We start from the raw sequence: 24,542 nt of genomic DNA on the forward strand, positions 1-24,542 counted from the left end.
CTGCTTGAAAAGGAGAGAATAGCCATGTTCGACAATATTGAGCACCCATTTGTCTCTTGTGATAGAGTGCCATTCGTGAAGATGAACAATAATACTTCCCCCCACCGGAGTGGTGTACAGTGTCGAGGGAAGCGAGACTTCATTGCTTAGTGGGTGCTTTTGGAGTGGACTGTTGAGGTCTACTTGACCCTCGCTCCCTTGTGTTTCTTCGCTGAAACAGAGGGCGTCCCTGTCGTTGCTGAGACCTTTGCGACCAATGAGGGGTTTGAACCCTCTGTTGGAAAGGGCGTCTATCGTACGGTCTGTACCTCCGCCTGAAATCTTTCCTTCTTTCGAGGCCTACCGCCTTCATGGTATCCACCTCGGTCTTCATGCGGGCCATCTCTTCGTCTGCATGGGCACCGAATAGAGAATTCCCGGCAAATGGGAGATTCAGGATACGTTGTTGTGCCTCCTGTTTCAAGCCAGTGAGCCTCAGCCAGGAAGATCTCCTCGCACAGATACCATGTGCGTACCCATGAGCCGCCAAATCCGCCCCATCCGCTGCTGCGCTGATAACTTGGTTAGATACCAGGCATCCTTCCTGTAGAATCTCTTGGAAATCTTGCCTGTCTTCTCTGGGCAGTTTTTCTGTAAATCTACTGAGGGAATCCCACAGAGAACGATCGTACCTGCCCAGGAGCGCAGACGCACTAGAGACCTTCATTGCTGAAGCCGCTGTCCCGCACATCTTTCTTCCCAGAGAGTCTAAATGCCTGCTCTCTTTATCCGGGGGTACCGTGGATGAAGATGCCACCGAGTGGGTCTTTCGGGCGGCAGCTATGATCACGGAGTCTGGTGGCGGATCCTTCCTAAGGAATAAAGGGTCTTGCTCTGGAGCCTTGTACTTTTTAAGAATCCGAGCCGGGGCAGACTTAAGCGAGGCTGGGGCCAGAAAAGTGTCCATGGTCGGCTGCAACAAACCAGGCACTAGAGGCAGCAACTTTTTCGACGCTGATCTCTGTTGTAGCGTCTCAAAGATGATTGATGAGGAGGTAGACGGTTCTGGAACCTCTATATTGAGTTTCTGCGCTCCTCTTAGCAACACCTCGTTGAAAGTGGTTATGTCATCCACTGGAGAAACTCTAGCAGGTGGTGAATCTGTAAGAGTAGGTGAGTAACGCCCGACAGAAGAACCTGATGAAGACCAAGAGGGTGATCTTCTTGAGCGCGACCTGGATCTCCGTTGAGAGCGAGATCTGCTGCGGGACGCTGTAGCCGAGCGCCTAGGCCTCGCGGTCGGCTGTCGAGGAGCTGAACGAGCCCGTTCTGCCCCGGCTGTCGGCGATGGCGTTCTTGGCGGGGAGGCAGTGGGTGAATACATTCGCGAATATTGCGAATCTGGGGAGGCCGCTGGTCTGTTGAGGCTCTCCAGCCATCTCGGAGATAGGTTGATGGGCGAGACATGCCCAGGAGATGCTCTTGACCGAGAAGAGTCGCTCGGTATGGAGACCACTGGAGACTGAGCCTTGTCTGGCGAGGGGCGATGTTCTGCTCCCTGTTGGACCGGTAAAACCTGCGTCGACGTCGATGGCTGTTTCGACGTCGAAGGACGCCCAGTCGGTTGGTCCTGCCTCGACGTTGATTGCCTCGACGTTGAGTGCCTTGACGTCGAACGGCGTTCCTTGGACCTCGACCTGCTCGCCGTCGTGTGCCTCGACGTGGAGCGATGGGAGGTTGACGGCGGATGTTTCTCGTGCCGTCGTGGAGATCTCGACGTCGTGTGTCCTGACGTCGGGGGGCGCACAGCCTTTGGCGGCGACCGGGCATGCCGGCGGTGGCTCGACGTCGATCGGCGGGCTGCCGTCGACGGAGACCTGCCCCTGCTCTGATGTTCCCTCGACGCCGTTCCCTTCGACGTCGGGTGCGTCGCCGTCGACGGCGATCTATGCCGGTGGGACGGTGGTAGCGACGACGTCGACGGTGAACAAACAGGTATTTTCCTACCTGTCGACGTCGACCGGGCCATTCTCTCCTGAGAATGGCGTTCTGGATGCCTGGGGAGTGAGGAGGACGATGTTCTTTTCCTCTCCTGAAGCCCATGAAGTCGGATCTTCTCTCTGTCTTTCAGAGTCCTCCTAGACATGTTCTTACAGTACTTACAAGTGTCAGGGCAGTGACTCTGAGGCAGGCATACTATGCACAGAGAGTGGGGATCTGACTGGGCCTTCTTCTTCCCACAAGCAGGGCATTTGACAAAAAGAGAAGGCATTTTTCTGTCAGAAAAAACCTTCCTAGCTCAGACAAAGATGTTACTTGTCGAGTGAAAAGTGAAAAAACGCTTTTTTAAATAATTTCTCTGAGGAAAACTCAGAAAAACTGAGAGCTCAATGCTCCAGGATCCTCTCAGAAGAAGCCGGAAAAAAGAACTGACCTAACTGTGAACCAACTGTCACCTTTCCTTCACCCCTGAGGCATGGTGGGATACTGGAGGTGCTCAGGGTCTTAAAGGCACAGTGCCAAAGTTTTTATGGTTCTCCTGTGTTAACCTACATGCAGCCTATTGGCTAAGAATGCTTCATTGTTTTTCAATGCAGTTTTCTCTATTTTTTCACTAGAGTTTGCTACTGCTTACTTCCCCAAGCCTAGTTTTAGGAGCTTGGCTACTTATTTATGCTCTATTGTAGTATTTAAAAAAAAAAAAAAAAACTTCATAGAAATAAAGCATTTTAGCCTGTTTTTAACATGATAGCCTGCATGACTGTTGGTTACACATGTATAATGTGTATATATTTTATATATGCTCCGGGGTCCCCGCACAAGGGCGGGAATATTCAATGTTTATGACTATTGATGAGGATCCCCTGGAAGAGAAGCCCCAGGCTGCTGCACATCTGTCAGGAGGCTAATTCTGACTGCCACCGAAGGTAGCTCGAGGTAGAGGACCTTTGCCGCTCTTCACACCACCACTGAATAGGACGCAGCGTTCTCTACAGCCACGGTAGGGGAAGAAAGCATGCCAGAGTCAGGCGAAGTGTCTGGACCAATGGCTTCACCCAGGTCCATCTTCCAGTCCTCAGAATCCTGCAGCTGGGATTCTAAACGGTCCAGCGACCGCTCCCATCCCTCACCACACCCCAACCAATAAGTGCAAGGGTCAGGATCTGAAAAGGGGTCGGCAATAAGGATGGGGTCGACACAATATCCAGCGCGCAAGATGCAGATGAAGGACGCAAAGCAGACCAACGCCACCTGACGACATGCAGCGGTACTGCTCGAGAAAAATCTCTAGATCCAGACTGACACCTGGGTTAAATTCTAAGGTAAGGAATCTGCAACTAGAAGTCTCTCTCAGATGGACCTGTTACAGGATCATTCTTCAGCAAGTGCCAATATTTATTCAATATCTTTCTGATAGTGCCCTGTTGTAGGCTATAGTGGGTGATAAATCTGTATTGTGTTTGGTCCTGTTGTTTGGGCCTTCTGGGCTTAAACAAGACATCTCTCTTCATTCTTTTGGCTTTTTCTGAAAATGTATTAATGCCCTCATCTGAATATACTCTCTCTTTGAATCTCCCTGCCAGATCCTTAATAGCAATATCATATTCTTTCTCCTCACTGCAGTTTCTATGCACTCATAGTGCTTTGCAGTGTAGTATGCTAGCTATCAAATTGTTGGTTTGAAAACTGCTGGCATATAACACAGAATTGCCAGACGTGGGTTTCCTGTAATTGTTTTCCTCTAAAAAAAGAAATTTGACATATATCAACAGATCCAAGTAAAACAGTTCTGTCCTACTGATACTGCTAGTAAACAAGAGGTTCAAGTTGTTATCTTTGATAACTGGAACAAACTTCCTGGCATCACCTTCAGATTCCTTCTAAATGACAAACAAGTGATCTATGAATCTAGTCAACAGTATTATGTTTTCACTTCACTCCTCACTGTACTGAGATTGTAGCACCTGCTCCTCTCCCACCAGCCCATATGCTAATTTGCATAGCGGGGGCAAAGCAGGTGCCAATCACTGTACCCCTCAGTTGCTTGTATACCTCATTGTTAATCAAGAAATAGTTGTACACCAGTATTAATAACTGTGATGGCCTACATATTATGCAACATTTTTTGAGTAGAAGACCTTTGGCATTGCTGAAGCACACTGAAATGTTAATAAATATGCCCAAGTGGTGTTTAAAGAGCAACTATTTCTTGTTTAACAATGACGTGTTTGTAGGAACGTACCCTCTTTTTGGCATGGTTACTCTCACTTTTTGCCAGCTGTCAGCATGTTTTGACTGTGTTCACTAGGATCCTGCTAGCCAGGACCCCAGTACATTTGCTCTCTCCTTCTAAATTTGGCTAGTCCTGACTTAGTACACCCCACAATTGGACTGGTGCCTCATGTAAGTCCCTAGTATATGGTACCTAGGTACTGCACTGCGACTCTCTGCATTGCTGAGGGTCACCCGGGACTCCCCTCCTTGGGTTGAGTCCCCCGGACCTTCCTGGTTCCCACAGTTCTGAAACTCTTCATTTGCGACTCTTGCCTTTGCCAAGGCCAGTTGGTGGTTTTTCCATACCCCTGACTGACTGCAACTCTTCTTCCGACGTGGGACATCGACTGCATCATTCCTGGAACTCTTCTCCTGCTCCTGTGCTGCATAGCAGACTCCTGGTCTTCACCGTCGACCTGGTCCTGCATCTCCAGAAGGGTGGGTAGGGGCTCCTGCCAAATCAGGACACTCAAACTGGACTTGGTCCCCTTCATTTGCAGGTCCTCTTCTGTCAGGATGCACCTTTGGTTTCTTCCAGTCTTGCCTGGGTCTTGCACGTCCATTTCCAAAGTTTACCTGTGGTTTGGGGAAAAACAGGTAGTTCCCTCTACTCTCCTGGTCGCTGGGGAGGAGGATCCCAGTGGCCAGAACATGAAGTAAACGATGCAGAGGAGTCCGGTTGGAATCTTCCTCCAGTTTTCCTCTACAGATTCCACTTCCTTGGGTGGGGGACTGACTTTCGCATTCCACTTACTTAGTATATGGTTCGGTCTTCCCTAGGGTCTCCCATTATTTTCTGGTATTTCACTGTTTTCTATTGCTTTCTATGCCAATTCCTGACTTAGAATGTGTATAAAATAGAGTTTTTACTCACCTGCTAGTGGAGTATTGCTTATACAGTATTTTAGTATTTGTTACTATAATAACATACCTTTATTTTTGTATCACTGTGTGGTTCTTTCATGTGTGTAAATGCTGTGTGAGTGTAGTGGTACTGCATAAGCTTTGCAGATACCATGATGGGTCTTGGCTGCTCATCCACAGCTACCTGGCATACTAGACACTGCCTACACTACACTAATAGGGGATATCTGTACATGGTATAAGGTGATAACCCCATAGGTGGTCACCACACACCAGGCCTGCTTCCTACAGTGTTTCTCCATTCCACAGGCCCAACCTCTAGTTTGCATTCCATGATATAGTGAGCTTTCAGCATACATGTGCGCTTGTCGTGGGCATGGAGGCCAAAAGGAAAGACAAGAAAATCAAAAAGCCATCAAACACTTGCTATGAGATATGCAGGAGAGGAGTGCCTGCTTTCCAAAGCAATGTAGGGGACCTTTTACGTCATAACACTATAAAATTTATGTTTTCATTTATTTCATGGCATGCACCTTTATGGAGTGAAGGGAACAGAGTAGTCTAAAATAGTGGCTGGCGTGGAGGAGGAGAACTAATGTAAGAAAGGGGAGATGGGGGCATACAGAAGTACAGGCAGGACAAGTTAAAACAGATCATTTCACCCAGAGTAGTGTACCTCGTCATCTTTGTACCAGGAGAGATTCTCAGCCGTCAGAACAAACCAGTACTCTTTGGAGCCACCCTTCATGATTCCAATGTTGTTGATCGTTAACCAACCCTTCCGGATCACCTAAGAGAACAGAACATAGTGAACATTAGGATAACACCAAAGAAAGAGACTTACCGTACTGAATCAAGGAGAACGGGGCATGCACACTAAGGCACTCTTCATAGAGGAGTGGCAGAAGGGTACCAGAGAAAAATCAGGGCACCAAGACAGCACACCAAAATGCAATGCATGGTACACCAGGAAAAAGTGTGGTATACTCCCTGAGCAGGGGTGGCATGCTATGTCAGAAGGAGAGGGTCACCAGGCAGAGACAGTGGAACAACAGGACAGAGAAATGTGCTGCAGAGAGTGAGGCAAAAGGGGAATTGGGGAGTGGTACGCCAAAAGAGTAAAAATGGGTTTGATTCTGTTAAAAAAAATAAAAACAAAACATTCATTCTTGGTGGCAACCTAGAACACACGAGTGCCACGGAAAGGCATGAAGTAAGGCACCATAGGACACAGACGGCAGAGGATGTAGAGAATGGCATACCACAGCATGGCAGACCAAGACACAGTGTGCCTCACAAGGCCAAAGAATGTGGACACAGGGCAAGCCAGGAGAAATTGCGTGGCACAGAGAGGGACTTAAGTACAGAGCATGGCAAATTCAGGCACAGAGAATGTCAGTTCACAGGTAGTGGCATACCTGTTTACTTGAGTGAGGTCACACAGGTTTGTCCCAGGCCCCCTGTTCCCCGGTCACACAGGGTGCACACCAGGGAACAGTGTGGGGCAAGAAAACAGTTTGGCAAACTAGATCTAAGAGGGTCTCACAATAAGCCAGGAACTGTGAAGCACTAGGGCTTAGGGTGCGGAAAGCCAAAGCACAGAGTGTGGCACACCAGGACACACAGAGAGAATTGCCAGATCATGGAGAAAGTCACTGAGGGTAGCATATTAACAGAGGTACAGGATGTGGAAGACCGAGAAGTGGGGTATACCAGAGGCACAGCTTGTAGCACACCAGAGCAGAGAGGGTAGCAAACCATGACAGATACAAAGCCACAACAAGACAGTGTTGAGTAGACCACAGGTAGGTTTTTCACACCAAGTGACAGAAGAAAAATAGATCGGCTGAGAATATGGCGAAATAGCTATACATTGTGGTACAAAAGAGGGCACATAGCATACCACTATCAGAATAAAGGTATCCAAATGTTGCTCACAAGGGCAGAGAGGGTGATGAGAGAGAGAGAGGGAACAAGAGAGAGAGAAGTAGAGAGAGAGAGAGAGACAAACTGGGCAGTGAGTGCTGCACAAAAGATCACAAAGTGTGGCACATTTAACAACAGTGTTTGGGGCACCTAGGAAGAGGTTCTAATTCACCAGGGCACATGGGATGGTGCACTAAGGCAAATAATACACCAGATACCAGGCAACAGAGTAAGGTACTTGTCTACATTGAGATAATTTAGAAAAACAAACATGGTAGGTGGGATCTTGAACTTCTTTCAGCAGCTGGCAACTACTTGGGGAGGCATGACAGTCTTATTGTTTTCTGGGTAGACATGAGTTGAGATGATGGCACAAAATGTTGCTGGGGCTGACAGTGAGGAGCAAAATGGCAAAACATCAATATAGGGTATGCAGAGGTTCACATAAAGGAAAAGAATGAACTACAAAAGGACACATAATATGGCACAAATACCCTCACAATGTACAGTGCAAACAAAACATTAAAGCACACAATGAAGCATACCAAGGCAAACAGTGTGGCAAAACAGAACAACAAGCATGTCACAAATTAGTGCAAGGTGGAGGAGGAGGTGACACAATTAGGTTGATAAAGACAAATAAGAGCAAAGACTGTGCCCCTGTAACAGGGGAAAACAGGGTGTCTGAAAAACCAGAATACTCAGCACTTGGGAACAGCAGGAATGGAGAGCACTGGGGCACTTACCATGGATCAAACCTGGGCACACTCCACAGACCAAACAAGGGCGCACACAATGGGACTTAAGAGGAGACAGGACACACCAGGGCAGATACTATGTGGACAGCTTGGGACACACCAAGGCGGATAATATATGAGACACAAAAGCACAGAGCATGGAGCACACCACAGGAGATAACAGTGACAGAGCAATGGGTGCACAGCCAAGACCCTAGAAGGGCAAGGAACACAGAATGCACCAGAAAACAGATCCTGAGGCTCAGTAGGGCACAGTGCATGGGACGTACAAACAAAGAAAGCATGGGACACACCAGAGCATACAATATGGGACACACCAGGGCACATACCAAGGTGGACAGCATGGGACACACAAAGGTGGACAATATGGGGGCACACAAAAGCACAGAGCATGGAGCACACCGCACAAGATAACAGTGACAGAGCAATGGGTACACAGCCAAGACCCTACAAGGGCAAGGAACACAGAATGCATCAGAAAACAGATCCTGAGGCTCAGTAGGGCACAGTGCATGGGACGTACAAACGAAGAAAGCATGGGACACACCAGGGCACATACCAAGGTGGACAGCATGGGACACACAAAGGTGGACAATATGGGGGCACACAAAAGCACAGAGCATGGAGCACACCACACAAGATAACAGTGACAGAGCAATGGGTGCACAGCCAAGACCCTACAAGGGCAAGGAACACAGAATGCATCAGAAAACAGATCCTGAGGCTCAGTAGGGCACAGTGCATGGGACGTACAAACGAAGAAAGCATGGGACACACCAGGGCACATACCAAGGTGGACAGCATGGGACACACAAAGGTGGACAATATGGGGGCACACAAAAGCACAGAGCATGGAGCACACCACACAAGATAACAGTGACAGAGCAATGGGTGCACAGCCAAGACACTACAAGGGCAAGGAACACAGAATGCACCAGAAAACAGATCCTGAGGCTCAGTAGGGCACAGTGCATGGGACGTACAAACGAAGAAAGCATGGGAAACACCAGGGCACATACCAAGGTGGACAGCATGGGACACACAAAGGTGGACAATATGGGGGCACACAAAAGCACAGAGCATGGAGCACACCACACAAGATAACAGTGACAGAGCAATGGGTGCACAGCCAAGACCCTACAAGGGCAAGGAACACAGAATGCATCAGAAAACAGATCCTGAGGCTCAGTAGGGCACAGTGCATGGGACGTACAAACGAAGAAAGCATGGGACACACCAGAGCATACAATATGGGACACACCAGGGCACATACCAAGGTGGACAGCATGGGACACACAAAGGTGGACAATATGGGGGCACACAAAAGCACAGAGCATGGAGCACACCACACAAGATAACAGTGACAGAGCAATGGGTGCACAGCCAAGACCCTACAAGGGCAAGGAACACAGAATGCATCAGAAAACAGATCCTGAGGCTCAGTAGGGCACAGTGCATGGGACGTACAAACGAAGAAAGCATGGGACACACCAGGGCACATACCAAGGTGGACAGCATGGGACACACAAAGGTGGACAATATGGGGGCACACAAAAGCACAGAGCATGGAGCACACCACACAAGATAAGAGTGACAGAGCAATGGGTGCACAGCCAAGACCCTACAAGGGCAAGGAACACAGAATGCACCAGAAAACAGATCCTGAGGCTCAGTAGGGCACAGTGCATGGGACGTACAAACGAAGAAAGCATGGGACACACCAGGGCACATACCAAGGTGGACAGCATGGGACACACAAAGGTGGACAATATGGGGGCACACAAAAGCACAGAGCATGGAGCACACCACACAAGATAACAGTGACAGAGCAATGGGTGCACAGCCAAGACCCTACAAGGGCAAGGAACACAGAATGCATCAGAAAACAGATCCTGAGGCTCAGTAGGGCACAGTGCATGGGACGTACAAACGAAGAAAGCATGGGACACACCAGGGCACATACCAAGGTGGACAGCATGGGACACACAAAGGTGGACAATATGGGGGCACACAAAAGCACAGAGCATGGAGCACACCACACAAGATAACAGTGACAGAGCAATGGGTGCACAGCCAAGACCCTACAAGGGCAAGGAACACAGAATGCACCAGAAAACAGATCCTGAGGCTCAGTAGGGCACAGTGCATGGGACGTACAAACGAAGAAAGCATGGGAAACACCAGGGCACATACCAAGGTGGACAGCATGGGACACACAAAGGTGGACAATATGGGGGCACACAAAAGCACAGAGCATGGAGCACACCACACAAGATAACAGTGACAGAGCAATGGGTGCACAGCCAAGACCCTACAAGGGCAAGGAACACAGAATGCATCAGAAAACAGATCCTGAGGCTCAGTAGGGCACAGTGCATGGGACGTACAAACGAAGAAAGCATGGGACACACCAGAGCATACAATATGGGACACACCAGGGCACATACCAAGGTGGACAGCATGGGACACACAAAGGTGGACAATATGGGGGCACACAAAAGCACAGAGCATGGAGCACACCACACAAGATAACAGTGACAGAGCAATGGGTGCACAGCCAAGACCCTACAAGGGCAAGGAACACAGAATGCACCAGAAAACAGATCCTGAGGCTCAGTAGGGCACAGTGCATGGGACGTACAAACGAAGAAAGCATGGGAAACACCAGGGCACATACCAAGGTGGACAGCATGGGACACACAAAGGTGGACAATATGGGGGCACACAAAAGCATGGAGCACACCACACAAGATAACAGTGACAGAGCAATGGGTGCACAGCCAAGACCCTACAAGGGCAAGGAACACAGAATGCACCAGAAAACAGATCCTGAGGCTCAGTAGGGCACAGTGCATGGGACGTACAAACGAAGAAAGCATGGGAAACACCAGGGCACATACCAAGGTGGACAGCATGGGACACACAAAGGTGGACAATATGGGGGCACACAAAAGCACAGAGCATGGAGCACACCACACAAGATAACAGTGACAGAGCAATGGGTGCACAGCCAAGACCCTACAAGGGCAAGGAACACAGAATGCATCAGAAAACAGATCCTGAGGCTCAGTAGGGCACAGTGCATGGGACGTACCAACGAAGAAAGCATGGGACACACCAGAGCATACAATATGGGAAACATCAGGGCACATACCAAGGTGGACAGCATGGGACACACAAAGGTGGACAATATGGGGGCACACAAAAGCACAGAGCATGGAGCACACCACACAAGATAACAGTGACAGAGCAATGGGCATACACCCAAGACGAAGGAGAGCAGGGAGCACAGAATGAATCAGAAAACACAAATTAGGACTGATGAAAAAGGAAACACCAGGGGAAGAGAAATAAGAGCACAGACTGTAATCAAGTAAGATAAACAGTGTGCCCAACAGGATGTCTGTGAAAAAACAGAACACTCAGCACCTAGGCACAGCAGGCATGGAGAAAACAGGGAGAACCTACCTCCGTACTTTGTGCTAAACTTTCTATAGGTGGGAATAGCTCATTCAGACCTGGTTAAGTGCCAGTAAGTTATTTAGCCGAGACAAAATCTTGGACTAAGTGTGACTCCCGGCTCGCCTTGCCACAGGAGGATCTATGGAGGAAAATCCTTAATTGCTCTATGTATGAAAGAACACAGCACCAAGTAGGTCTAATGTGTATTTAAGCATGCAGTGTGTGGAGCTGCTACACCCTGCAGTCGTCGTACTTCTTGCACTAGGAGTGGAATCAGGGAATTAGATCCTTGGTCCTGAAGATGGCCACGGGGAAGAGTGGCTTGAAACTTGTAGACCTGGTAGAAGGAAGAGTCACTGAAACCAAGCATACCTTCTACTTTTCATACCTTTTAATACCATCTGGAGGACGGAATAAAACACAGCTTTCCTTCCAGGTAATCATAGTAGTATATTTATGCGATCAAATATATGATCATAAAACACAATAAAAACAATCATGCAGGTATTTTTAACTCACCTCTAAACCAACCCCTACAACTCCTATCTAACCATCATTTGGTACTTACCGTTCAGTGCTCCTGGGTCTTCCACTGGTAGCAGCACGCCCATTCCTCAGCGGGACGGGAGGAGCCCTATGATGAAGATTGTCACCAAGGAGTAATCCTGGTGGGTGAGGGTTACACAAGAGCAGTCTTGTGCTTTTACCACCAGTAGGGAGCTTAGCACTAAGTAGGGCTCTCCGTCTCACAGGGCGTGGGGCCTGGGGCAGGGCACAGGGGGCCCGGGACTCACCGGGGCACAGGGGGCCTGGGAGCCCGGGACTCACCGGGGCACAGGGGGCCTGGGAGCCCGGGACTCACCGGGGCACAGGGAGCCCGGGACTCACTGGGGCACAGGGAGCCCGGGACTCAATGGGGCACAGGGAGCCCGGGACTCACCGGGGCACAGGGGGCCCGGGACTCACCGGGGCACAGGGGGCCCGGGACTCACCGGGGCACAGGGAGCCCGGGACTCACCGGGGCACAGGGGGCCCGGGACTCAACGGGGCACAGGGAGCCCAGGACGCACAGGGGGCCCGGGACTCACCGGGGCACAGGGAGCCCGGGACTCACCGGGGCACAGGGGGCCCGGGACTCACCGGGGCACAGGGGGCCCGGGACTCACCGGGGCACAGGGGGCCCGGGACTCACCGGGGCACAGGGGGCCCGGGACTCAACGGGGCACAGGGAGCCCAGGACGCACAGGGGGCCCGGGACTCAACGGGGCACAGGGAGCCCGGGACTCACCGGGGCACAGGGAGCCCGGGACTCACCGGGGCACAGGGGGCCCGGGACTCACCGGGGCACAGGGGGCCCGGGACTCACCGGGGCACAGGGGGCCCGGGACTCAACGGGGCACAGGGGGCCCGGGACGCACAGGGGGCCCGGGACTCACCGGGGCACAGGGAGCCCGGGACTCACCGGGGCACAGGGAGCCCGGGACTCACCGGGGCACAGGGAGCCCGGGACTCACCGGGGCACAGGGGGCCCGGGACTCACCGGGGCACAGGGAGCCCGGGACTCAACGGGGCACAGGGAGCCCGGGACTCAACGGGGCACAGGGAGCCCGGGACTCACCGGGGCACAGGGAGCCCGGGACTCACCGGGGCACAGGGAGCCCGGGACTCACCGGGGCACAGGGGCCCGGGACTCACCGGGGCACAGGGAGCCCGGGACTCAACGGGGCACAGGGAGCCCGGGACTCAACAGGGCACAGGGAGCCCGGGACTCAACGGGGCACAGGGAGCCCGGGACTCACCGGGGCACAGGGAGCCCGGGACTCACCGGGGCACAGGGAGCCCGGGACTCACCGGGGCACAGGGAGCCCGGGACTCAACGGGGCACAGGGAGCCCGGGACTCACCGGGGCACAGGGAGCCCGGGACTCACCGGGGCACAGGGAGCCCGGGACTCACCGGGGCACAGGGAGCCCGGGACTCAACGGGGCACAGGGAGCCCGGGACTCAACGGGGCACAGGGAGCCCGGGACTCACCGGGGCACAGGGAGCCCGGGACTCACCAGGGCACAGGGAGCCCAGGACGCACAGGGGGCCCGGGACTCACCGGGGCACAGGGGGCCCGGGACTCACCGGGGCACAGGGAGCCCGGGACTCACCGGGGCACAGGGAGCCCGGGACTCACCAGGGCACAGGGAGTCTGGGACTTCCCAGGGGAACAGAGGCTGGGACACACCGGGGCACACTGCCTAGGATGCACCAGGGCACCTTGCCTAGGATACACCCAGGGTATGAGGCATACCAGGTCACTGAGGCTGGAGCACACCAGGACACAGGGCCTGGGACACACCAGGGCACAGAGACTACAAAGCACCAGGACACAGAGCCTGGGGAGCACTGAGGCACAGAGTCAAGGACATACAGAGTACAAATCCTGGGACACCCTGTTATACAAAGCAAGAGACATATCAGGGTACAGAGCCTGGACACACTAGGGCTCCGAGTTTGGGACACACTGGGGTACAGATCCTGGGATTCACCAGGGTACAGAGCCTGGACACACTAGGGCTCCGAGTTTGGGACACACTGGGGTACAGATCCTGGGATTCACCAGGGTACAGAGCCTGGGACACACTAGGGCTCCGAGTTTGGGACACACTGGGGTACAGATCCTGGGATTCACCAGGGTACGGAGCCTGGGACACACTGGGCCACAGAGCCTGAGTATATCGGAAAATAGAGCCTGTGACACAACAAGCCCTACACAACACAGGACCAGAGCACCTGAACAGACGCATATACGTTCACCAACCCATCAGACACCTACACTCTGCCTCACTCTCATGCACTTCCTACCACCACAAACAAAAGCAAAACTGGAAGTCGCTCATTCTCCTACATCACACCTAAGGACAAATAACACAATACGATACAATGCAGAAAGAATGCATGGACACAGGCCACAGGGCAATAAGATACAGAAAATGTAGGACACAAATGAGCAAAAAACATGGGATACTTGTGGGCAGGGAACATGGGGCACATAACCACACAAGACAGAACACACTAGGTACAAACCCCCGAAGACCAGAGCAGAGAACGTGGGATGTGTCTTGACAGTCATGTGACACACCTGAGCCAAAGCATGAAGCTTGCCAGGGCACAGAATAACACACATGCCATGGAACAAAAAGATGATACTTACTTGTAATCCTAATTCTCCAACAGGGAAATAATCATTATAGTCATAAGCACTAAATTGTTCTGGCCACGTGTAGGATTCTGGAGCACTTTTTATAAAACATATAAAACATATATCATACTTTTTATTTTGGAAAAGCCAATTTATTCATATAAAAAAGAAAGATTTTGCCCGCTCAAGGCTGGATGTGCTGGCCGACTTCCATTAACTTTCTTTAAAATATAATTAAAAGCGAGAGGAAAACTCTTTCACAAACCTTTTTTGCAGGAAGATGTGAGATAAGAAGAGCTAATGTAATCAAACAGATTGCAGCTTAGAGAGACTTGAAGCTGGCACTAGCAGTGACAGTCCAGCCCTTCAACAGAAATCAGGGCCCCTCAGAGGAATCTGTCATCTCCAGGGAGGAGGAAGAACTCCTCTTCACTAGAATGGAGAGTCCCATGTAGGGAAAGGAGGACTGCAGGGAAATAACTCATTTGTAGTCATAATCACTTATTAAAGTAGCAAGCCCATCTCTATAAAAACCAGAGAAAGAGACAACAAAAACCCATTCTCCATGCAAACAGATTCCGTAAGCATGTGTGGTTGACATGAGCATTTGCCTTGGAGTCTGAATCAAAACCATAATGCCTTGTAAAGGAATGCACAGATCTCCTGGCTGCAGCTTCACATATTTCGGAAATGGATATGTTCTTTGGTAATGCAGAAGTAGCTATTTTACCCCCTTGTATGGGGCCTGGGCCTAACTGGTAAAGTGCTGGTAGAACATAACATAATACACAAACAAATCCTCTGGAAATAGAGGCGAAACACGCTCGAGCGAGGCCATCATTGATCAAAAGGTGGCTAAAGTATCTCATTTCCTTTTTGCTATCCAGACTGAACCCTCTTGATGTCCAAGAATAAAATAAGATCTCCCTGCTAGAGAGGACTGGGTACTAGAAGGGAAACAGCCTGATGTGAAAGTCTTACATTATTTTTGATAAGAAACGTGAATGAGCTCTCAACTATATTTTGTAGAAAAACGTATAAAGGCCATTATAGCAAAGTGCCTGAATCTCACTATTCTTGCCAACAGAAGTGATGGCTACAACGAGCACTGCCCTCCAAGGTCTATGATGCACGATAACATTAGGAACTGGTTCTAGAGGAGGACACATTGATCTTGAGAGCACTATTTTGAGTTCCCAAGAAGGAGAAAGGTTGCTTTATCACAGGTGATCTAAAATGAAAGCTTGTGTAGGACAATTTCTATACCTAGTAATTGCTGCAAGATGTAACTGTGTTACAAAACTGCAGCCCACCATAGCCAAGAAGAGAGAATAATGGAATACACATTCCTCATGGTGTCTGATCAGGTTGATATTCTTCTGAATGCACCTGATGCAGAACCTCTTCGATCTGAAACCATAGGATGCCGTGTGGATGAACGTCGTGCCTCCTTCAAGACGTTCATACATTCTTGTGGAAAAGTTAGGCGTTCGCAGTGCAAGAATTCATGAGGTTCGCCGGCAAGTTCAAAGCTGGAAAATTGTGGTGCAGGATCTAACACCCAAACTATAATAGGAAATCCACTTTGCATAGCTACATCTTGTGTGGACACTTCGAGAGGTGCAAAAGGTCTATGAACCACCATTTACGTGGCCACTCTGGGGCTATTAAAATTATCCAACCCTTGTGTTATAATAGCTGGTGGATTCATGGGTATCAGAGGAAAAGTTTACGCAAACTTCAGTGACCAGCTTATCGCAAGGTCTTCCCCAAATAAGGCCAGTTGGTAAATCCTGGAGGCGTCTTTGGGGCATTTTTTCTTATTCTGACTAATCTGAGGAAATCCGTACTCGCACCCACTCATGACTTTCTTGAAAAGCTTTAGAGAGTATGCCCAAGGTTTTGAGCACACCGGAGATGTACACTGGGAATCAGCCTGTTCCAGATAGTTTGAGGTTCGAGTAATAGAATTCTGGCTCAGGTTTCTCGCTGCTTGTTCAGATAATTCACTGTCAAACTGTCTGAATGAATAGATTACAGCTCGAAGGAAGATTTGACAGCCAGGTAAACTAATCTCAACTCTGGTAGATTAATATGGAAAGACTTCTCCTTTGACCAGGCGCCTTGAGTCTGCAGGGCACCAATATGTTAGCCATCCCAGAAGTGAGACATCTGTGACAGCAGTATGTGAAAGCATGTCCTGATGAAATGAGGTCTTTATGAAGGTTCTCCGATAGGCAGGCCAAAGAGAGATCGAATCACAGCGTTTGTGAGAATTCATTTGTCCCCACAACTGCCTGAAAATCGGCATCACTGATGCTCCAGATACTGTTGCCACAGTCTAATGCCTAGCATTCATGTGGTACTAGCAAGACACACAATGCAGTGGATTCCAGCAGAGGACAGATAAGAGGGGCAGTCGGATGCACTGCCTTTAGAACACTGTGACACTTCAGATAGTCCCTCTTCTGAATAATACACTTTTGCTGCACCCCCACACAATAGCTGACTGAACTAGGCCCAACCTCAATGTTGTGTGATGTATTCATAGACCCAAACACTTTAAAATGGGTCATCACCCAGAAGTGCTACTGACTTTCGTGACGTAGAGGCTATTAGAAGGCAGTCGTCCAGGTAAGGTTAAATGAAGATCCTTTTCTTTCGGATGTGTGCAGCCCCGCCAGCAGTGCCTTGCGTTTCAAAAAAAGTGCATGGTACAGTCTTGGTTCCAAAGCGAAGGACTCCGTGTTGGTAATGATTGTTTCCCACTGTAAACCTTAGGAATTGACATTTTTTGCAGCCCGAATGTGGAAGTATGCATTATGCAGACGTATTGTGCAGAAGATGTCCCCTCCACGTTAAGGGTAGATCGGATTGAAAGCAGACATTATATTATTTTCCTTTCTTGCTAACCTGAGATGAGATAGAGAACTTGCCTGAATTATGGCCAGACGTTTCTTTTTTGGGAAGGAGGATCCTTCTATACAACGTCCTTCTCTGGAAGGGTGTTGACCTCTGCTGAAGTGAATCTTACAAGAAGACTTTTGTTTGGAGGAGTGGCTGGAAATGATGGTATGAACCTTTTAGAAAAGCCATTTTGCATCCTATTCAGAACACATCTGCCTCCTGTGATATTTTCCCACTCTTTCAGGTGATCACCGAGGTTTCCCCTCCACTAGAGTGTGAACAGAAGAGGGGGAAGAGAGAAGTCATCATTTGGTAGATGGCTTCTTGGTGCCACAGAAGCATGATATCCACCTCTGCCTTTAGCTGCTTTTGTTTGTTGATACGCCTACTTTGGTTGTGGTTGATGCTACTGGTGGGCTACGGAAGGCTTTGAACCCTCTGTTGTGAATAATGGCAGTAATTGAGCTTTTACTGATGCTTATGATATTCTTTACTTTCCTCCAAGCCAACAACTTTAAGGTCTCCCAATTCAAAGACTTTATGAATTTCCATTTCTTTAGCTACATGAAAGCTACATTTGGAAGACTCTGAGAAAGGTAGATATGGCATCCTCTCTTGGGCTCCTGGCTTTAATCCTGAAAGCTGGAGCCATGACTAATGCCCCAAAGCCAGGCTGTGGCTAAAAACGTGTGCTGCCAGATCTGATGAGTCCGAAGCAGCACTGATGACTTGGTTTGAGACTACTGTGCCTGAAGGCCTTTTCTAAAGTCTAACTTGCCTACTCTGGGGATTTAAACTTCATGCAGTCTGGCTGGTACAGCGCTTACTGAAGACAGGGCTACGAATAATTCAAGTGCAAGCTCCAACAAGCTTGTAATCTAGGGAAGCAGTGGTCCTGTGCGGTGTCCTGAAGGACAGCCTCAAAACTGTAGTCATTTGAAGAGCTGGGATAGAACTGTTTAGCGTGTTCACATTGATCAACAGGACCTCAAATCATCTATCTGTGATATCTTTAAAGTAGGAGACTCAGACAGGGCAGGGGAGTAGTCGCTGATGAAGACCAAGATAAGCATGTGTGAGATCCTGAGTGTGAAAGGTATGACTGCAAGCGCCATCTGCATCGTGAGTGGGGGAAGCCTACCTGGTGTTCCAGAGGGCCATCTAAAGAGCAGAGATTTGGTAAAGGTGTCAGATGAGAACCTACTGTCTGAAAGGCCAGCGGAGAAGAAAATGGCTGAGGAGCTGCAGGAGCTAGTCATTCTACAGCAGGAAGGATGAGAGGACAGGAACGTGAGGTGCCAGTGAAACACGCTGTGGCAGTCCAGTGTCCAACAACTAACTCACCACAGATGAACTAAGGCTTGATGGAAAATATTCATTAGTAATCAGAGTCCAAGGTTTCTGGGACTCTTCTCCTCTTTATGCTCCCTCTCCATTGAAGGGTGGAGAGGGATGTTTTTGGATACTGCAATGTCGACTCTGCTCTTCACTGGCAGAGCATGCCAGGATCCTGGCACAGCGCTCTCTCAAAGGAACAGCACCAGTTTCCAGCTCTCTAGGCTGTGGTCTATTTTGCCTTACTTTTCACACATCTTTCCTTTAGAATGGGTTTGTGAAAGAGTTTATTTGGCACTTTTATTTAAAAAGTAACTACATTTTTTAAATAAGTTTCTTTTTTTTATAGCAAATAGTTTGCCATTTGCCAATACAGTCTGCGCTAGGCTGGAAAACAGCTTTGCCTTTTCTATTTTGAAATAGGATGGTGGCAATCGAAAAGTACAATATATATTTTATAAAAAGTGCTCCAGAATAGCACATGTGGTCCGCATAATACAGTTCATATGGCTGTAAAGGAAGAATCTCCTGGACAAGAACACCAAAGACATCAGAGAGCGATACAAATGAAACCTCCAGGGTACAAAGCATGGTAGGCACCATAATAAAAAAAAAAAGCACAGAAGACTCTAGGACTCAGAACACAGAGATGACTCAGCACAGAGCCAGGGAACATTATGACACAGAGAAGGACATACAAGGGTAGACATCATGGAATTTAGCAGGGCACAGATCATGGGAAACACTAAGCCACTTGCCAGTATATGGGACAAAGAACACACCCAGAGCACAGAGCATGAGTCGCACCAAAGTGCTGGATTGAACACCAGGTATAGAGTAAAGAACACATCAAGGATTAAAACATGAAGGAGTTTGCAGCAATTCAGAAAGCTACAGAGTGACAGCAGGGCACACATCATTACAAGCACAATGGCACTGCAGAGTAAGATAAAGTTTGTGACATGCCCCAGGGCACACAAAGAGCAGCACACACAAAGGCATAAAGAGTGGTTTATACCAGATACATCTCAAGGCACAGAACTGGGTCATGTAACCTGGATGTGAATGTTAGACACCAAGCTGGTCAGTTTGGGGAATATCCTAATTACAGATGCTCTGTACACAACCACCCCAACTCTGCACACAAATACGTGCAAACAAGTGAAGAAAGCAGACCGTAAGCAAGGGAAGTGGTTTGGGAAGCTGCAGTGATCACGGCGGTGGTGGGGGTAGGGTGGGGGGGGGGGAACAAAACAGAGAAGCATTTGAAGTCAATCAATGCACACAGAGATCACAGCAGGAGTGTGTGATAGTGGCAACGTGCCATAGTCCTGCAACAGGGCCTGCACATCTACCAAATAAAAGGTTGGAGAACACAGGGAGCACAAGTGGATGCCAAGGTCTATGAGCTATGGTGCATCTAGTATTCAATCTAAGGTCTCCTAAGCTAGGGCAAGCATAATCTCAAAGTCCAATGTGGGTAAATAAAGAGGTTATTTCAATGGAGTCCCCGCATGGCTTCAGACTATTCCTATAGAGAGCCAGACTATCATGAAAGGTCTGTGGGAAGACAGGTGTGTCTTTGAATTCTTCTCAAGTGTTCGTGGCAGTGACGTTGATTCTGGTGCCACCGTCTCTATGCTCATGCTTATGTTAGAGTCCCTGAGTGTTGACGTATGGATTTCTGGGTATATCTCTGGTTGCTAGTGCCAGGTTCTTTAAGTGATTTTGGCAGATGCTCTTGTCATTAATGCCCTAGTCACTGGTTGTTGGTGTAGATGTTTCTGGATATTTGTGTTCAGGCCTTTGGGTCTTTGTGTACTGGTCCCTGGGTGCTGCTGTACAAGTCTTTAGGTGCTGGTGCTAGGATCAGGTCTTTTCACAAAATACAGAGTGAGTACAGGTTGCTCATTGCTGTGATCCTTGAACAAATAATGTATAAACCCTCTTTGTACAGATGCCTGGTTTTCCAGAACTAAAAGATGATGTGACTGGAGTACTTCTTGCATAGCACAAAAGCAGCCTATAATTCCACCTGCATGAGTTCCTGCACATGTGGTGGAATCTCCGCACTGCAGCTTCTCATTGGGGAGACTCTGCCACGAGTGAATCTATTTCTCTCTATTTAGTTATGTTATATCAGAAAATATGTAGAGCGCACTTTTACCGAGAAAAGGGTGACCTAAGATAGATTATCAAGAGACTGAAAAACAGCCGAAGACGAAAAGAGCAGGTTTTCACCTTTTGTTTCCTATAAGAATCGATGATTAGTTTTAAGGAGGATATGTGTGTTCTTCTGATGAAAATTAGTTACTTACCTGTAACTGTAGTTCTCCAGTATTGGAATCGTTCATAGATTCACATGCTTGAATCATTCCCTGTCGTCGAGATGGGAGTCCCCGGTACAAATTACACAAGTAGTGTTGAAATATATTAACAAAAGGGCCCTAGGCCTCTTCAATTTAACAGTCTATCAGAGTCATTTTTAGGAAAAGGACCAAACTTGAGCATTCACCAATCAGGCGACACCACCCTATACAATCCTAGAAAACACCTGAATATATAAAACATATATATATAAAGGAATACTTCAAACAAAATAATAGAATTGAACACATCTCTTAACATCTAAGGAGTGTAATGCTCTTTCCGCAGGAGTAGAAGGATGTGGAAAAAAAGGTTTTGTAAACTAAGGGCTCGTTGATGTGGAAGTCCGAAGGGACCTTCAGGTTGAAATACGGGTTTGTGCGCACAGTAGTCTGTCTTGTTTAATCTGTAAGAACGGCTCTTGTATGGAGAAAGCCTGTACCTCACTGACACGTCTGGCTGATTTGAGAGCGACCAGTAAAGCAACTTTCCAAGACAGAAATTTCAGAGAGGCTCGATGAATCGCCTCAAATGGATGCTTCATCAACTGTGCTAAAACAATATTCAGGTTCCACGAAGGAGGAGAAGGTCTGAATGGGGGAAAGACCCTGAAAAGTAATTTCAAAAATCGTTTGATTAAACGAGAAGAGTACAGCGAGGGTGAAGATTGAGCGCCTGTATGATGCTATTGCCGCCAGATGTACCTCTATGGAGGAATGTGCCAGGCCTGCTTGCGCTAAGTGCAATAAATACGGCAATATTTGTTCAGGCGGTGAGGATAGTGGATCAATTTGCCGCTGATGACACCAGAAACAAAATCGTAAGAGTAAGCCTTATTAGTGCTATCCGCTCTAGCTCTGGCAAAAATGTCCCTACATTCCTGTGGGATATTCAGGTGTGCAAACTCCCTGTACTCAAGAGCCATGCTGACAATCGCATTGACTGAGGATCCGGGTGCGATATTTGTCCTTTGTTCATTGTTAGTAATTGCGGAGACGGTTTCAGTGGAATGTGAGGCTTCATTGATGAAAGAAGAAGCTCCGCAAACCAGTGTTGGCGAGGCCAGTATGGAGCTATCAATATCAGAATGCATGGCTCTGCCTTCATCTTCGTGAGGGCTCTTGGGATTAATGGAATTGGAGGAAAGGCGTAAGCAAAGATGTCTGACCAAACTATGGAAAACGCATTCCCCCAAGATTCCTTTTGGTGATGCCAGCTTGCGAAGTACTGGCATTTGGCGTTCCACTTGTTGGCAAACAGGTCTATTGTTGGAGTTCCCCACTGGGAAAAGATATAGTCCACTGTGGACTGGTCCACCTCCCACTCGTGGCAGCTCGATCTTTGCCTGCTGAGTGAGTCCGCTATCTTGTTCTCTATCCCCGGCAAATGGACAGCTGGGAGTGTGATGCCTTGCTGCGAGGCCCAATTCCAAATTCTTTGGGCTTCCTTGGAGAGGGTGAGAGATCTCGTGCCTCCTTGTTTGTTGAGGTAATGCATCGTAGTGGTGTTGTCTGTTCTTATTACTACGTCTGGTCCTGCTATTTTCGGGAGAAAAGCCTCCAAAGACAGATAAACTGCTCGGAGCTCTAGCAGACTGATGTGCATCTTTCTCAACTCTTGTGGCCACTTACTTGAAGATCTTGCAACACGGCTCCCCAGCCCTCCAGAGATGCGTCCGTCGTGATGGTCCACGGAGCTGGACGATGTAAAAAGGAAAGGCCGCAGGACAGATGATGCTTTTGAGACCACCATGTCAGGGCTTTGGCTATTGCTGGGGTTATGTTTATTCGATCTTCGAAGTGCCCCGAAACCTGGAGCCATTGACGGTTGAGTTGTTCCTGTAGTGGTCGCATTTTTAGTCTGCAGAGAGGAACCAGAGGTATGCATGATGACATCATTCTCAACAGGGATTTTAACAGGCAAACAGAAACGTAGCTTCTTCCCTGTATTGACTTTGCTAGTATCAGTAACTTTTGTTGCTTCTCTACTGTGGGACACACCATGGTGGATTGCGCGTCCAGGTTTGCCCCTAAAAAGGTGATACTAAGTGCTGGCAGAGGTTTGGACTTCTCCCAGTTGATGGTGAGGTCTAAACTGCTTAGCAAGGAAACGCATCTTCTTGTTGATCTGCGCGCTCCTGCGTAGGTGCTTGCTTTTATCAGCCAATCGTCGAGATATAGAAATATTTGGTGTTTCCTTCTCCTGAGGAAGGCTGCGACTGGCGCTAGGCATTTGGTGAATATCCTGGGAGCTGATTTTAGGCCAAAAGGGAGGACACAAATTGGCTTCCGGCTACCATGAATCTCAGGTATTGTCTGTGGGTAGGGTGGATGGGAATGTGGAAATATGCGTCTTTTAGGTCTAGTGTAGACATGAAATCTCCCTGGTTCAGACGCAGGAGGACATCCTGCAGGCTTATCATGCGGAACAACTGCTTTTTTAAGTAGATGTTTAGTTCCCGTAGGTCAAGGATCGGCCTCCAATTTTTCCACTTCTTGAGAATGAGAAAGAACCTGGAACAAAACCCTCTTCCTCGCTGAGACCGAGGTACCTTCTCTATTGCTCCTTTGAGGAGCATCTTGTTGATCTCCCTCTTGAGTTGTTCTGGGTACACTGAAGGAGTCCTGCAAGGAGAATTTGAGGGAGGCAGTTGCATTAACTCCAGAGTGTGGCCCTGTCTTACTAATTGGAGTACCCACTTGTCTGATGCGATGACTTGCCATTGCTTGAGGAACAGGGATATCCTTCCGCCTAGAACCAGAGGAGGAGAGTTGGGTGTAGCCGGTGTCTCGGATGTATCAGGCTCTACGAGTCGAGTATTTAGCAGGGCGAGTTGAGCGTCCCCTATTGCCAGACCTACCATAAGCTGCTTGCGGTGGCTGCCTTTGTGGGTTATATTGACGGAACTGGTGAGATGAGGAAGAATAGGCTGAATATCTATACTGCTGATATCCTCCTCTATATGAAGGTTGTCCACGTCCTCTAGCTCAAAAGGAAGGTTTACGAAACTGGAGAGTCCCTAATGATCTTGCCGTATCAATGTCGGATTTGATAGATTGTAAAGCCTCATCAATATGTTTACCAAATAATGCCTGGCCATCGAAAGGTAGGTCTAAAATCTTATTCCATACCTCAGGCCGGAATGATGTAGCCTTTAGCCAACCTTGTCTCCTAAGTACAGCCGCACCTGCGAGCTGTCGAAATGCAGTTGTGGCTATGTCCATTGCACAGTCTATGAGCTCCGCTGACCTGCGCTGACCTTCTTGCAACGTCTTCTTTGCCTCTGATCTTCTGTCCTCCGGCAACTGGTCAATATGTGGAGCGATGTCTGCCCATAGCTGTCTGTCGAACCCGGCTAACACTGCCAGTGAGTTAGCAGCTCTTACCACTAGGCTAGCCATCGAGGAGAACCTCTTCCCAATGTTGTCTAGCTGTCTACCTTCTTTGTCTGGAGGTGCCGAAATCAGAGCAGACTGATTC

The 24,542-nt window shown here is 48.9% G+C and overlaps 1 protein-coding gene across 6 annotated transcripts in view; it reads right to left on the reverse strand.

The window, feature by feature from the left end:
- DNM1 (dynamin 1) overlaps positions 1–24,542 on the reverse strand; it is a 714,309-nt gene that overhangs the window by 246,837 nt on the left and 442,930 nt on the right. For all 6 annotated transcript variants that reach the window (XM_069236983.1, XM_069236985.1, XM_069236981.1 and 3 more), the window contains one exon: positions 5,795–5,908. In XM_069236983.1, the coding sequence (XP_069093084.1) occupies positions 5,795–5,908 (114 nt within the window). The remainder of the gene's footprint in view (positions 1–5,794; positions 5,909–24,542) is intronic.

This window comes from Pleurodeles waltl, chromosome 6, assembly GCF_031143425.1.
Source record: "Pleurodeles waltl isolate 20211129_DDA chromosome 6, aPleWal1.hap1.20221129, whole genome shotgun sequence".
Classification (NCBI taxonomy): Eukaryota; Metazoa; Chordata; class Amphibia; order Caudata; family Salamandridae; genus Pleurodeles; species Pleurodeles waltl.